Genomic DNA, 15,123 nt, shown 5'->3' on the forward strand with positions numbered 1-15,123 from the left:
TGTATAGTGTAAAAGTGCATTGTAACCAACCTGAAACTGCCACTTTGGGCCTTAACCAATGGCGTGAGCTTTGGGGAGGGCCATATATGTTCATTCACAAGTTCATTATAATTTTTTTATTATGTTTATATAAAGTACCGTTTTATTTTGTAGGTTTGCTACAAGGGAGAGGAACGCTTTGCTGCTGTATAACGGCAGGTTTAACGAACGTCATGATTTCATTGCTATTGAAATCGTGGAGGAACAAATTCGACTGACCTTCTCTGCTGGTGAGTAGTTCAATCTCATGAAACATATATGACCATATTCTGCGAATTACTTCATATTATAAGTTCATATTTGTCTAAAAACACAGTATAGGACTGCTCAATACTCGCCCTCTTTTTGTGTTTAATATCTCCAACATAAGGGTGTACTGTATGCGTGCCAAAGGTAGCAGGTGGCCAAAGAGCAATGAAACACACTTCCTTTGTCTACCTGCTACTTTGTTTTGTCAAACCTCACACTTCAACAAGAGCTGCTGTCTAGTCAAAGAACATAAAATGCCTGTCTCCTGTCTCTTTTACGGGTCGGAATTGTTTCCAAAGGAAATAAATGGAAATTTGTCCCCAGAGTTTCTTAGTATGAGCAGATGCATATTACATCTCACTGCGCCACTGAGCTTCAGCTGTCCACATTAGCTGAGAATAAAGACAGTGAAAGGCATTTCCTAAAACAGCACATCACCGTCCTGGAATGTAAAACTTCCAACAACACTGATTCTGGTCAATGATGAACCCTCAAGGGTCAAAGATCTACTATCCCAGATTGCTAACCATCAGTGAACATAATTAAGGCGGAGAGTGATATAAACAGCCCAGATATTTTACAGTGCATGCTGGGAATTCACGGGAGGTCATGTCAATGTAAAGATAATGATTTACTTACTGTGACCGCCGGACTGGAAAATGCGGGACATAATAAATCCTCCTTGTGTGTTTAACAAGGTTAGTTGGATGAATGTTGTGGGAATCCTTTAATGTGTATTGGTTGTCTTATAAGTTATTAATTATTATATTATTACATCCCTGCCAAACTCAAAGAAAACATGTCAATCAAAAGCTTCAATCGAAAGTCACACTTTATCTTTGATATAAATTGTATTTTATTTATCAGATTACTTACAGAAGTTACTCTTGGATGAATCAATAAAAAGTTTCTTGTTTTTGTTGTTCAGGAGAATCTAATACCACAGTGACTCCGTTCATAGCTGGCGGGGTTAGTGATGGCCAGTGGCACACAGTTCAGCTACATTACTACAATAAGGTAAGAAAGTCGTATTTCACACAATGATATGGAGCAGGAAGGTAACTGTTGCCAACCATCCCATAATACTGAGATTAGTAGTTGATTAGTAGTTTTTAGTTTTGGCCAGGTTCTTGAACTTATATCTGGTCCCTCCACAATTACAAACATTTGGTTAATTTCTTGTAATTGAGACTTTGTATATTTAAAAAAAGCAGATTTCAATATTTCATCTGTGTTAAATAAGGGAGGCACCGGAATGAAAATTATTGGCTGAAGCCGAGCATGATGTGAAACACTTGTCCGAATATTACTGAACATCGAACGTATTATTTTGCATTTCTTCTATTTTTTTTAGCCCTTTTTTCACCATTGCACAAACTGAATAGTCAAAATGGGCTTTTTATAATTTATCTTCCTTTTCAGTAAAATACAATAGAACTTAATATAAAAATTTAGCTAAACAAAGTAAATTAAAACAAAAAATTGAGCATGAATAACATATATTAATTAGGCTTATAACTGACTGCTAAAAGAATGTAATGTAAGTTACTCTGTACCCTTACAACAAAACGCTTCATAAAGAGTCATTCCAAATAAGGCCTATAAGCTAAAAATACAAATAAAGGAAACTCTTGGATTATTTAAGGCTACATTGCAAAATGATTTTTTGGATATCAAAGGATGTCTCGAGCAGCGAGGCCACTGTCAAACAGCCCGCTTCCGTCTGAAGTAAAGTTACAGAACGGTAAAGACGCTTTCATTCGGAAATTTACTTCCGTGCGGCAACTCCCATGCTGTGTCTTTCTCTGACACTTTAAAATGCTCCACACTCACACAGTGAAAAATTGTTTGCGGCAGTAATAAAGCGCACGTGTCTCTCTCTCTCTCTCTCTCTCTCTCTCTCTCTCTGCACTGGTTGGTGCTTGATCGTATCACGAGTCATGTCGGTAAAATTTATTCTGCCATTTCACATATTCTTTCACAAATTTCACATATTTGCGGTGGCCAAACATTCGGTGCATCCCCATTTTAAATGTGGGTTTACATTGGATAAAGATTTACTGTTTTAAATTATTTTATATGAATGTAGTTTCATAATGGATAATTCTGGTGGTTGGAGACGGGCAGATAGGAAGTGTTTCTTCATGATTTATGTACCATGATTTTATGAATGACATCACATGATGTCAGCGGCGACTCTATTTGCTGTATCAAAGTTCACCGCTTCTTCACATAGCATCTCTCAAAAGAAGCAGCTTGTATTCCTATTTCTTTTATAATCTCCACTGTTCTGACCCTCGGATTACAGTTGCTGAAATCCTGCATTGCTGAAGTACGGGCCATGTTTAATGTCACGTTTCATGTTTCATGGCCAAAAGCTAGTTGTGTCTTTTCTGTTAACCGAGCATCTTATTTCACAATGTATTACGAAACACAAAAGGTGTTTTTTAGCAGTGTGCTGCTCATTCTATACAATGAACGTGGATAAGGACCAGCGACAGCCAATTACATTTCATTTTGTGAAAAAATAGCAGCTTTGATATTTTATCAGAATTCAGCTAGAACTGTTCGGGTAACTGTTTTAGTGATATTGGTTTTTGAACAACATGTATTTTAACTTTTTTGTGAACTGTCCCAAAACATATTGTGTTAGTTCCTCAAGATATTGTGTGCTCATCATCTACTCACCTTTGTGTCTTTTCAAACCTGTATGACTTAATTTCTTCTGCCGAACACAAAAGACGAGTGTTTGAAGATTGTTGTTAAACAAACAGCATTGGCCCCCATTGACTTCCATTGTATGGACACAAAACCAGACATTTCTCAAATTATCTTATTTTTTCCATCACAGATTTCCACAGATTTGTACAGATTTTAAACAACTAGGGGGTGAATAAATGATGACAGCAATGCTGTTTTAGTGAACTATCCCGTTAAGGTCCCATCAACATCTCCTTATGTTCCTAAATCATGGTTGCCTCTCAAAACATATGGTGACGTTGGTAACATGCTTCTTTTATATCCCATTCGGCTTTTTACGGCCTCAGTATTATAGATTTAGAAATAATCTCACTTAGGCTCTTCAAAAAGAAACGCATATCCTTGTGGGTTGACAGAATGCATGTCAAAATGCTTTTTCTTTGTTAGGCTTCATAATTTCTTTTTTTTTCTCTCTTTGCAAAAACCTCAACCCAAGTTGCAAAGAACAGACGAAAGGCCAAAAAGGTTTAAGTGCACATTAGAAGCATTAAGGATATGCTGTACGAAGCTAGCGGTTAGAAACAATATAGCTTGCATGTATAAATCATGTAAGGTAACCAGTGAAATTGGACTATTCTGAAATACTTGATTCTGTGGTCAAATTATGTTTTGTCTACGTAACAGCCACATGATTTTATGCCTTTCGTCTCACTTGGTGGTCTGTTTCAAATCTATATTTCATTTCCATTTATTTTGTTAAAGATATAATTTACAGGCAACTGCTCATTATCACAACAGCAACCCCCAATGCAATATGATTATTTTATTGTGCAGGTTAATTGGCTCAAATATATGTGAATTTGATTTCGGTCTTGGACATTATTTCAGCCACTGAATTGACAAAAATAAGAATCAGAGCCTTCAGCATCTACTTGAAATCAATAGCTCTATTGCCTGAGCGTATGTTGGGTGGCTCTGTTGCGTTTGTAGTGTCAGCTCCCGCTTATCTAATCTCCTCATCTAAAAACCCCAAGTTCAAAAACAGTCCGATTGGGAATGGAGACAATAGTAAACCCCCTGGTGAGTTAATCTGGGAGCACAATGACCTGCTTGGAGTCTCGAAAAGCGGCAGATGGCACTTTTCTTCAGCAACACATAAAAAACACGCAAGCCTGTTATTTGAAATCTCTAGAATATTGTTCTTATTTCAAGTTTTGTTCTGTGTGGAGTTTTAAATGAAAAGATCTATCAAGCTATGTTTATAGCTCTAATTTATATATTTTTTTGGACATTTGTGTTGACTCAATATTTGTTTTGATGTCTGAGTTTTCTATCAGTATTTAGTTTAAATGTCAGCTTTTTTTGCCTGCTTTTTTCATGAAAAATGAAATTGAAAATCGAAACTTGATATGCAAAATTAAAATATAAAATAAGATAAGTAAAATGGTAAAATAAAATGTATAATAAAATGTATAATAAAATTGTAAATTAATTATATAATTATAATTGTAAAAAAAATAAAAAATTAAATAAAAAAGATATAAAATAAAATAACTAAAATGGTAAAATAAGTAAAGTAAAATGTATAATAAATTTACAAATTAATTATATAATTACAATTGTAAAAAGAAATACAAAATTGAAATGCAAAATTAAAATATAAAAAATATAAAATAAGCAAGATAAGTAAAATGGTAAAATAAAATGTATAATAAAATTATAAATTAATTATATAATTACAATTGTAAAAAAAGTACAAAATTGAAATACAAAATTAAAATGATAAAAAAGATATAATTAAATTAAATTAAATTACATATTAATCGTATAATATATAATTAAAAATGTAAATATAAATATAAAATGAAAAAATATATATAAAATAAAACATATATATTTTAATATAATGTAAAAAATATATGAAACAACATAAAATAATGATACTTTTGCTGGTTTTATTTCAGGTTTTTTCCATGGACTGTTTTAAGTATAAAATATTTAAAATAGGTATGTTTTCTAAAAATTAGTTTTCCAACTTTTTGGAGTATAAACAAATTCCCTTTTTGATTTGATTTTGGGTCTAAAATGGGCTTTAGCATACTGTCCACAATTGGTCTCAACCTACGCAGTAATATTCCCCATTTTACCCTTATCTTTTTTTCCATTTCAAATGCACAGGAAAATAAATGACCAACACACCCAAATTTTAACCCATATGGAGAGGAAAAAACTTTTTACGCACAGGAATCCACGGCAAGCCATTGTTTTGAAGTTTGAAACAAAGAGCTGATGAGTTACAAGGTTGTAGGTTAATGCCAGTTGTTGGGATTTGTGCGCGTGTGTGTTCCCGAGGGCGTTGAGCTTGTCAGCAATCTCATTTCTGTTGTCGGAGCCAGCAACAAAATGGAAAGCGGAATCATCAATGTGTCACGATAGTAAGTTTCCAGTTTTGGCCTTAAGGCCCGTCACCTTTCTTATGGTTGTTGTGTTTTTTTTACTGTGGTACGGCTGATGAAAGTTGTAATAGAGAAGCAAGACGGCTGGAAATGTGATATTTGGATGGTATTTTGTTTTTTAAGGGTAAGCTGTGTGTTTTTTTTGTTTTGTTGTCCTGTCTGTCTTGACACCTGTGTTAACTAAGGTTTCACACCACCTGTAATTCCAGGTTTCTACATAGACAACTTCAGTCCTTGAGAGGTTGGATTAATTGTGTGTAATTGCTTCAAAGTATAGATATCCTTCCATTCATGGCTTTACCCAGTTTATAAATTAATTTTCTGATTGGTATATTAAAGCTTAAATTCATAAATTTTCCTTCTACTGAATATATCCACCTATGTTTTAAACATTAACTCACATCAAGATATCTAGTAATCTGCTATGTAAAGTCAAATGAAGTTAAAATTGTGTCTGACAGCTTAATTTATAAATCCTAATTGTAAGCTTACTAATGTCACAGTTAAGGAGACAAAAATACAAATACGGTTCTTCTGGCGTTAAAGGTTCCTTAAGGAACCATTCAGGCAAAAATAGTGGAATTGTGACGCACCTTTGAGGAAAAGAAAGTGTAATACAATTAAATATTTTCATAAATGCTTTAACATTTGATATACAGTAATATATTATTTTCTCTAAGTCTTCCTAACTACTAACTATCGCATTTCATAAACCAATCTCTCTCTTGTCAAAGCGGCAACTGCAGCCGGAGGCGTCGAGCACCTTGTTCATGGATATGTTACTCTATTTAAACTTGTTGTGACTACAATAAAGACCACAATGTTGGACGAGATGTGAACATCAGACATAAAACATTGTTGGTTAAGCATATCCCACTCCTTTGCCAAAACACACACCCACATAATCAAATAAATGTAGATGACATACAGTAGCCCTGTATTGTTTTAGTTTATTTTGTGCATGACAAAGATGAAAATATGTAACAAAACACAATTCATTTCAAATGTGTAAAATATTACTTGTAACATAAAGGGACATTTACTGTAGCCTCGATTTGTTCCAAATCTTTATAATTGTCTTTGTTCTGATGAACACAGAGACAGATATTTGGCAGAATGCTTATAACCAAACAGTTCTTTGCCACCATTAACTACAATATTAGGAAATTACAATGGTAGTCAAAAGTGCCGCAGAACTGTTTGCTTCCCTACGATCTATAAAATATCTTCCATTGTGTTCAACAACACGAAGATGTTTATAAAGCAATTTTTCTACTATGGTAAATAGTTTTTAGTCAATAGTAAAAAATACCAGTGTTTGATCTGAACGATGACCAGAGGGCCATAATGAACTACATAAAAGACTGGGTGACATTCACATCACGACCAGCTGTGTCACTGTGACATTCGTATCACCACAGGGCCAACTTCAAAGAGAATCTCAGCACTCAAACCTGTCCCGATATCAACATTAATGAGCTGATCATGAAAAAAAGCTCTTGCGTGGGGGAAGGGTGTTGCCTGATGATAATAAAAATGTCTGCTGGGTTGGGAAAGCTGGGTCTCTGGGGTGAGGTGCAGGTTGGGTTTTTGGTATCTTCTCTTTGCAAGCTTCTCATTGGCTTAATCCAATTAGATGTACTGAGAAGGGCAAAATGTCACCGAGAGGTAAATAGTGATCTCACGCTGTGTGGAAGACAGACAAACAAAGCTTATTCTGATCAGTTACACAAAAGTATGAAAGGGATTTATATCTATAGACTTTGGGATTGCTAAGGATTTGGGTTTTAATGAGGTACATTGGTCTACACTAAGGAATGCATTTACTTTCTTCCGCAGAACACAAAAGATATTTTGAAGAACGTTGGTAACAGAACATAAGCGGCACTCATTTACTTCTATTGTGCGGACACAAATCTAATCCAACTGAATGGGTGCTGTCACTGTTTGGTTACCAACATTCTTCAAAAAAACTTCTATTGTGTTCTGCGGAAGTTTTTAATAGTTCGAATTCTAACAAATGCTTTTTATGAAAGATTGTATTTGTGATGTGAGAAATATGCAATAACAGTCAATTCATAAGTGTCACAGGTGTAAGATCTTTGACATAAAAAGAAGAAACAAATATGTTTATGAAATCTTTTTTATTGTGTTATTCTAGCCCAATATCGGGCGGTACGGCATCCCTCATGGCCCCTCTGAGGAAAAGGTTGCCGTGGTTACAGTGGACAACTGTGATGTGGCCATGGCTCTGCGTTTTGGAGGACAAATTGGGAACTACACCTGTGCGGCCCGTGGCACTCAAACGGGACAAAAAAAGTAAGTCGAGCGGGAACAGAAATCAAAGACACCATGAAACCAAAGACGTTTTCATGATGGCTGAACTTCAGATGTCTGTTGCTTTCACACAACCTCCCGTCATCCAAAGTCCTCAGGGTGTAATATTTTTCACTGAAAGAGAGAGTGCGACGGGGAACCTGAGCACACAGTGGCACGCAAACTGCCGACTGGTGTAGAATAGCCGATCATTACAGGAGATTACTCAACGTTCTCCTACACCCATTTCACTTAACTCCTTCTTTTTTCTCTAATCTCTGCCAATCTGGATTCTGTCTCATTTCAAACCAGTTTTCTGGGCACTACAATGGAACACACTTCTGGCTTATCTGCAGAGATTTGCTATTGTCGGCTAATTGTGTCTGTTTTTCAAAAACAGAAGAGTGTGAATGTCCTTCTGCGTTTGCAGAGTCGATTTTCTGCCCAATGGCACTCGAGGTCAAGAAATCTCAGTTTTGCGTTACACGGCCTCCCGCAGAAAAAAAAATCTGTCATCATTTACTTGCCTTCAAGTTGTTACAAAACTGTATACATTTCTTTGTTCTGATGAACACAGAGAAAGATATTTGGAAGAATGTTCTTTACGGTGCCTGGCCACCATAGACTACTATAGAAATGTATAGAGAGTTGAACCACCTGAGGGTAAGTAAATAATTTCAAGTCCGATTTGCAAACGTTTGTACAACGTTGTTATAATGCCTGTTAATCTTAAATCTTTTTGCACCAGTGTTTTGTCACATAATAAAGGCTTTGATGAACCTTTGAGTATTTGAGGCTTCAGGGATCTTTTTGTATATGTAGGTCACTGGATCTAACTGGACCTCTACTCCTGGGTGGGGTTCCAAACCTCCCTGAAGATTTTCCTGTTCAGAACCAAGACTTTGTGGGTTGCATTAGACACCTGACTATTGACAACAAGCAAATAGACATGGCCAGCTTCATCGCCAACAACGGAACCTCACCAGGTAAGAAACTGTATATTTGTCCATGATGGGGCCACATCCTGAGAACTGTTTTTGAATAATAAAGTCTGGTATATTTACTTTAACTATTCATTTCTTTCCACTCCAAAAAGTAATAATTCAGTTTATAAATCAGTTAAAATAGGCTGTTGTTTTAAAGGTCGGTGAGAGAGAAGATTTTTGGCAAAAAAGAAAAGATACAAATATGAACCCTTTACATTTTTAAAACCGTAAAACTACTCAGAACTAAACTAAACTAAATATTTTATTTTGTGACTGTCAATCTGAAACCCTAGCATTAAAAATTCGTTTTTTTTCTTTCTTTTCAGGTTGTGCAGCAAAACATGACTTTTGTAGCCAGATTGTTTGTCAGAATGGAGGTGTTTGTGTGAATAAGTGGAACACCCACGCCTGTAACTGCCCATTAGGCTACGGAGGAAAGAACTGTGAACACGGTAAGATAATCCTCTCTTTCCTACTCTTTTATTTTACTACCTCATCTTGCTCAGTGGACAAACACACCTCACAGATTTTTTCTATGTTTGCCTTTGGCATCTTTGTAATACCAATGACTCACACGTATGACTAAGAGACATGGTAGAGATCTGACTGTCTTTGAACTTTATAACTTTATATTAAAGTGATTGTTTACCCAAAAATGAAGATTCTGTAGTCATTTATTCACCCTCTAGTCAATTCAAAAATACTTCCTTTCTTCTGCATAACACAAATGAAAATATTTTGAAGAACGTTGGTAACTAAACATCGGTGGTACCTATTGACTTGCATTGGATTTGTATTCATACAATCAAAGTCAATGGGTGGCTTTCGCCGCTTAGCAACATTCTTAAAAATGTCTTCTTTGTGTTCTCCGGAAAAAAAGTCTTAATATTAATAGCTTTCCTGTGGCTCAGTGTTAAGAGCATGGCACTAGCAAAGCCATACAACTTTAATATCACTATAAAAGTCACACTACCAAGGCCGGGTAAGGCGTACTGTTATTCATGTTAGATATTTGCCTTGAGGAGAAAAATGTAGGAAAGCTTGACATTCCTCCTGGAGAAATCTCTTGGATGACTTGGAGACATTCCTGAGTACATGAATGATAGTGATTATTTCTGCATCAGGACAGGAGAGTGTCAAAGCATCAAGTGACATATTTCTCTCCATGCCTGTTTGTTTCATGTAACAGACATCGCTTAATACAACAACCTTGTTTGGTCTGGTTGTCACCCAACTATGTTGATTGCTATGTCTGGAACCCTTTATTGATGTCTGATGACCTTCTGTCTGCAGTAATGCCCGCCCCCTTGCATTTCGATGGCCACGCCCTGGTTTCATGGAGCGATACTGATGTCACCATTGCCATTCCCTGGTATATGGGTCTTATGTTTCGTACCAGAAAGAATGCAGGCGTCCTGCTGCAGGCCAGTGCTGGGGAGTTTTCGAAGATCAATCTGTCGGTGAGTATTGTCATCTGGAATTTATACGGCAATAGGTCACTTATAATGTTATGTGAAGATGCTTCGTTTTTGTCCACCCTCTCTCTGACCATTCAAATACTGACCACCAAAAAAGAAAATTCTTTGAACACTTTCTATCTTCCGCAGAACACAAAAGGAGATATTTAAAAGAAAGTTGTTACCCGAACAGCACTGGACACTATTCACTTCTATTGTATGGACACAATACCAATGGAAGTGAATGGGGTCCAGTTAACAACACTTTTCAAAATATCTTCTTCTGTGTCCTGCGGAAGAAAGAAAGTTATAAGAGGTTCGAAATGACAATAGGTGAGTGACAGAATTTGTATTTTTGGTTGAACAATACCTTTAACACTTGAATAAAAGGATTTGCTCCCCAGAACATGGAGGGGGGGCTTACATTAGGCATTTCTATTCGTCCCAAAGATGTTGGATAGGGTTCAGATCAGGACTTTAGGCAGGCCAATCACGTTCTTCAGAAAATCCTTTCTTTATGCACTTTATTGTCACGCTGGAACAGAAACCGACTCTCCACAAACTGATGCCACAAAGTTGGAATAGTGTTAGGAAACAAATTAGGATTTGTTTTCACTGGATTTAATGGGCTTAGTCTAACGTGTTAATTACACAGGGATGTACACACGCTATTGACCATAGTGCGTTTTTCTTTAGAGAGCAAAAAAAATCCTGTTTTCTATTGTGTACGGGCGTCAAAACAGCAGAAAAATGAGACTGTCCCCGTATCAGTTTTCTTACATCATGCTTTTCCAGGTGAGCAACAGGCACCTGCGTTTCCAAGTGTTCCTGGGGGTCAAACGGGTGGCGCTCTTGGATTTCCCTCAGGTCCGACTGGATGATGGAGAATGGCACCACGTACTCGTAGAGCTCAAGAGCGGAAAAGATGGCAAGGACATCAAATACATGGCTTTCGTGTCTTTGGACTATGGCATGTTTCAGGTATAGAGTTGCAGCTTTTGATGCAGATCACCTGTGTGATCACCAAAATCTCTTTTTTACATTTACGATATTGTTTTGATATGTAGAGGAGCGTAGAGATCGGTAATGAATTGCCCGGACTCAAACTAAAGAACCTGCATATTGGTGGGCTGCTTAAAAAAGACGGCACCGTGCAGAATGGATTTACTGGCTGCATGCAGGTAAGTCGCACACACTTCTATTGTTTAAAGGTCTGTTTAGTCTCATTCATAAGATAACCTGACATGGTTTTCTCACAGGGCGTACGAATGGGCGAGACCTCCACTAATATTGCTAACATCAACATGCGTGAGGCGATGAGGGTCCGTGTTAAAGATGGATGTGACGTGCCAGATACATGTCAGTCGAATCAGTGTCCCACACACAGCCGGTGCAGGGACACCTGGTCATCTCACACCTGTGTCTGTGTGCCAGGTAACACCATAAGTGTTGAATGAACACTGATTTCATTATTATAAAACTTTAAAACCCCAGTGTTGCTAAATTTCACACACTGTACCTTTAAATGTTTCTCTCCTCCAGGATACTTTGGAAGAGACTGTGTTGATGCGTGTCTCCTGAACCCATGCGAGCACACGTCCACCTGTGTGCGTGGACCCGGCACCAAACACGGCTACCGTTGCCATTGTGGACTCAATTACTATGGGCAAAACTGTGAGCACAAGTGAGTATCTTTTTTTTCTCTTTGGCACATTCATTGTTTTTTTTTATTGTTTGTTTGGTCAATCATTTATTAATTTGTTGTTTTTAACCAATAAGGATGTCTTATAACTTCCTCATAACAGGAAATATTGCAATAAACAAAAAACATTCTGAACACTCTTATTATATTCTTGTTATTTCTTTAAAATCTGTGTTTTGAAAAAAAATGTCCCTTTTGCACAAATTTCTGATTGTTGATGATTAAAAGATATGATCAGTGGATGTTAAGTGGAAGATAAGGCACATGCTGTAACACGCAACTGACAGCCACTCTGGTGTTAGATGGTTTGTCTCCTGATCTGACAAAAAATGTAAGACATTTAAAAGTTCTCAGAGGTTTTGCCGCGAAGTGATTGGCAGACGCCGGCAGTGTTTGTGACAGCACGCATATCCGCATCTGTTAATTCTGGTGCCACGCACGGAAATGTAATATATTACACATACTGTATGTCCCTAAATCAGTCGTGATCTTGCCATATATGTTACATATACAAAAATATATGATTTTCCACATACAGTATATAACATATATACATCTTTTGGATATATGTAGATATATGTTTACAACATATTTGAAATGCCAATATTAAATTCATATAAAAACAAATATTTGAAGTTTGTATAGGAAACATTTTTATATGATATTGCATGTTGTTATCATATATGTTAACGATATAACCATGTGTTTTAACAACATAAGTTTTTTATGGTATTATATGTTTAAAACTATATATATTGAATTTATATATGCAAGTTTATTATATATATGCCTTAAAGATATTGTTAATTGTAAATGATTAAATGATAAAAATTACTTTTTGCTTATGTTTTTAATGTTTCAATTCCGCTTTCCCGGGGAAAAACAATAGATGAATAACACGTTCAAAAAAATGTCTGTATGCCAAGACTACATGTCTCAGGGCTGGACTGGGAAGAAAAATCAAGGCTTTTTTGGCCCACATCGGCCCTCCACCACTTCTGTCGAGTGGGGGTTGTGCATGGTCGGCCCACATCAGTCCCTTCACCATTTCTGTCGACGGGGGGGATTTTTGGGCATGGTCGGGTCTAATCGACCGGGTGTTATGCATACGTATCTTCTGGATTTGCATTGCGTGGATTCGCATTTATAATACGTTCGTCTGAGTGGCCCAAGCCTCCATTCAGGCTCCATATGTCCGAGGCCCGCCAGGGAACGCCAGATGGCCACAAATTCAGGCCGGGATATCCCACACTTATCCAATAATAAACCACAAATCTATTTTTATTAAATGTAGAATGCTTTGTAATCATCACACAATACGTCATCAATGCTTAATTATACTGACTGTGCATTGTTTATGAGCAAAATAAGTACAGTAGGCCAAATCAGTCGACAGACCACCGGGAATCGCCCCGGTTCTCCTGACAGTCCGGGCCTGAAGGAATGTATTGTAGAGTTGTATGGGGGGAAGACACTTGAATTAACTTTTTGTCCATATGCACTATCATTGCAACTGTCGTCACATTATATGCTAGTGCGCGACTGAACTTGAACCTCACAGTACAGCTTTGTGCAAGCGCCAAATTCAACCATGCAGGAATGGCGGAGAGCAATGGCTCAACAGTCATCTGCGTTAAGATGTTTTTCTCAGCAAGTGGATGGAGAACGAATGTGCCAGCATCTTCACATAAAGTTTGAACTAGGATGATTTTACAGACGGGCTCAGAGACAGACCTGTGGAGCACTGGATGACATGCTCTCGTATGAGATGTGCAGGTAATTTCCTCTTTATTATTCGCTAATATTAGAAAGTTAGTGACATATTCTTTTATATAATAGTTTTGCACAAAGCATCTGTTCCTATTTATATCAGCGAATGTTTCGAATATTCCCTGTCAGTGTTTTCATGATTACAGCTTCATCGATGTTTTCGTAGCTTGAGCAAAGTTATGTTATTTCATATATTTAGGTAAAGTAATCTGTGTAGAGATACTATAAACTCATTTTCACTGGATAAGCAATTCAATTTATATTTCAAAATGAATTGAAGCTGTTTGAAAAAAGTAATGGTGGAATTGTATAATGTTTGTCTCTAAGATATAACGTTAGTATGGAATGACTCAAATACAAGCACCTTAAACTACAGTAGGTTGATATTTGGTAATATTGCACCATGTACAGTGACATGTCAGTGACATGCCTATGGTGTGTGCATAAGCACATGTTACACGTGCATATTGCACAAAGGTAAAAAAGTACTAGTAAAAGACTACACTAAGCACACTAAATGATCTGAGTGTAGGGTTTTGAAAATATGTTTAAGCTTTGGTAGTCAATTTTGTTCATATCTTTGCTGATAATTGTGCCATTCCTTTTTGTGTCCCACAGTTGCTCCATGGAAAGTTTAAAACAAGTCCAGAAATTCTTAGAAAATAGAAATTGAGAACATGCAGATTGTGAATGACAATGATGTATATAATGGAGCATCTATACCCAGAAAAGGTTAAGTATTTTATTTAAATCCAAACTAGCATCTGCAATATACACGTGAACAAATCAACTTCCTTTTTTAATAGTTTTCTCCATGCCGAAACAGTGACATCATTAGTTATGAATGTAAACTGTTTATTTAATTGATGCTAAATAGCAAATTAAATTATAACCTCAGTTGTGAACTCTGTCCCTCAACTCTTAAAGTATAATTCTTCGTGTCTGTAGATGAATATTATTTGCATGGGCATGTAGGCTAGCGCCTTGTCATTAGGAAGGTGAAGCTCTGATCAAGTGGTATGTGGGAACATTTTACGACATAATTAATATTCCACTTTTTAAAAAGAATCTTTATCTTTTAATACTCAATATATTTACCTCATAAAGGTAGTTACATCTTAAATGTAGTTTAAATCTTTAGGCATATGTCTAACTTAAAAGCTAATTTAAACTTTGGTACAGTGTTGGATAGCAAGATTTATCAGATTAAATATATTTTAACACCATGTCGACTAAGATTAAGTTTAGTTTGCTGTCCTTCCGAACACTATCAAAGTTAAAACGTTGCATTAACATGTTGGGCACTTTCTGAAATAGGGTTTCAGACAATTCGATTTTTAATCTTAATTTAAAATTTAAACATAACTATGGGCCAAGTTAATCAATATATTTTAATTATATTATAATAACCTAACTTTTACTGATTCCTTACAGATGCAGTGATCTAG

General features: G+C 36.4%; 1 protein-coding gene across 1 annotated transcript in view; it reads left to right on the forward strand.

The window, feature by feature from the left end:
• Positions 1-15,123, forward strand: part of celsr1b (cadherin EGF LAG seven-pass G-type receptor 1b) — a 43,097-nt gene that overhangs the window by 16,535 nt on the left and 11,439 nt on the right. The window contains 10 exon segments of the mRNA XM_056740291.1: positions 154-269; positions 1,217-1,305; positions 7,606-7,763; positions 8,583-8,746; positions 9,073-9,198; positions 10,040-10,206; positions 10,999-11,184; positions 11,271-11,384; positions 11,463-11,637; positions 11,746-11,887. Of these exon segments, the coding sequence (XP_056596269.1) occupies positions 154-269; positions 1,217-1,305; positions 7,606-7,763; positions 8,583-8,746; positions 9,073-9,198; positions 10,040-10,206; positions 10,999-11,184; positions 11,271-11,384; positions 11,463-11,637; positions 11,746-11,887 (1,437 nt within the window).

This window comes from Triplophysa dalaica, chromosome 24 (assembly GCF_015846415.1).
Source record: "Triplophysa dalaica isolate WHDGS20190420 chromosome 24, ASM1584641v1, whole genome shotgun sequence".
NCBI classification, from domain to species: domain Eukaryota; kingdom Metazoa; phylum Chordata; class Actinopteri; order Cypriniformes; family Nemacheilidae; genus Triplophysa; species Triplophysa dalaica.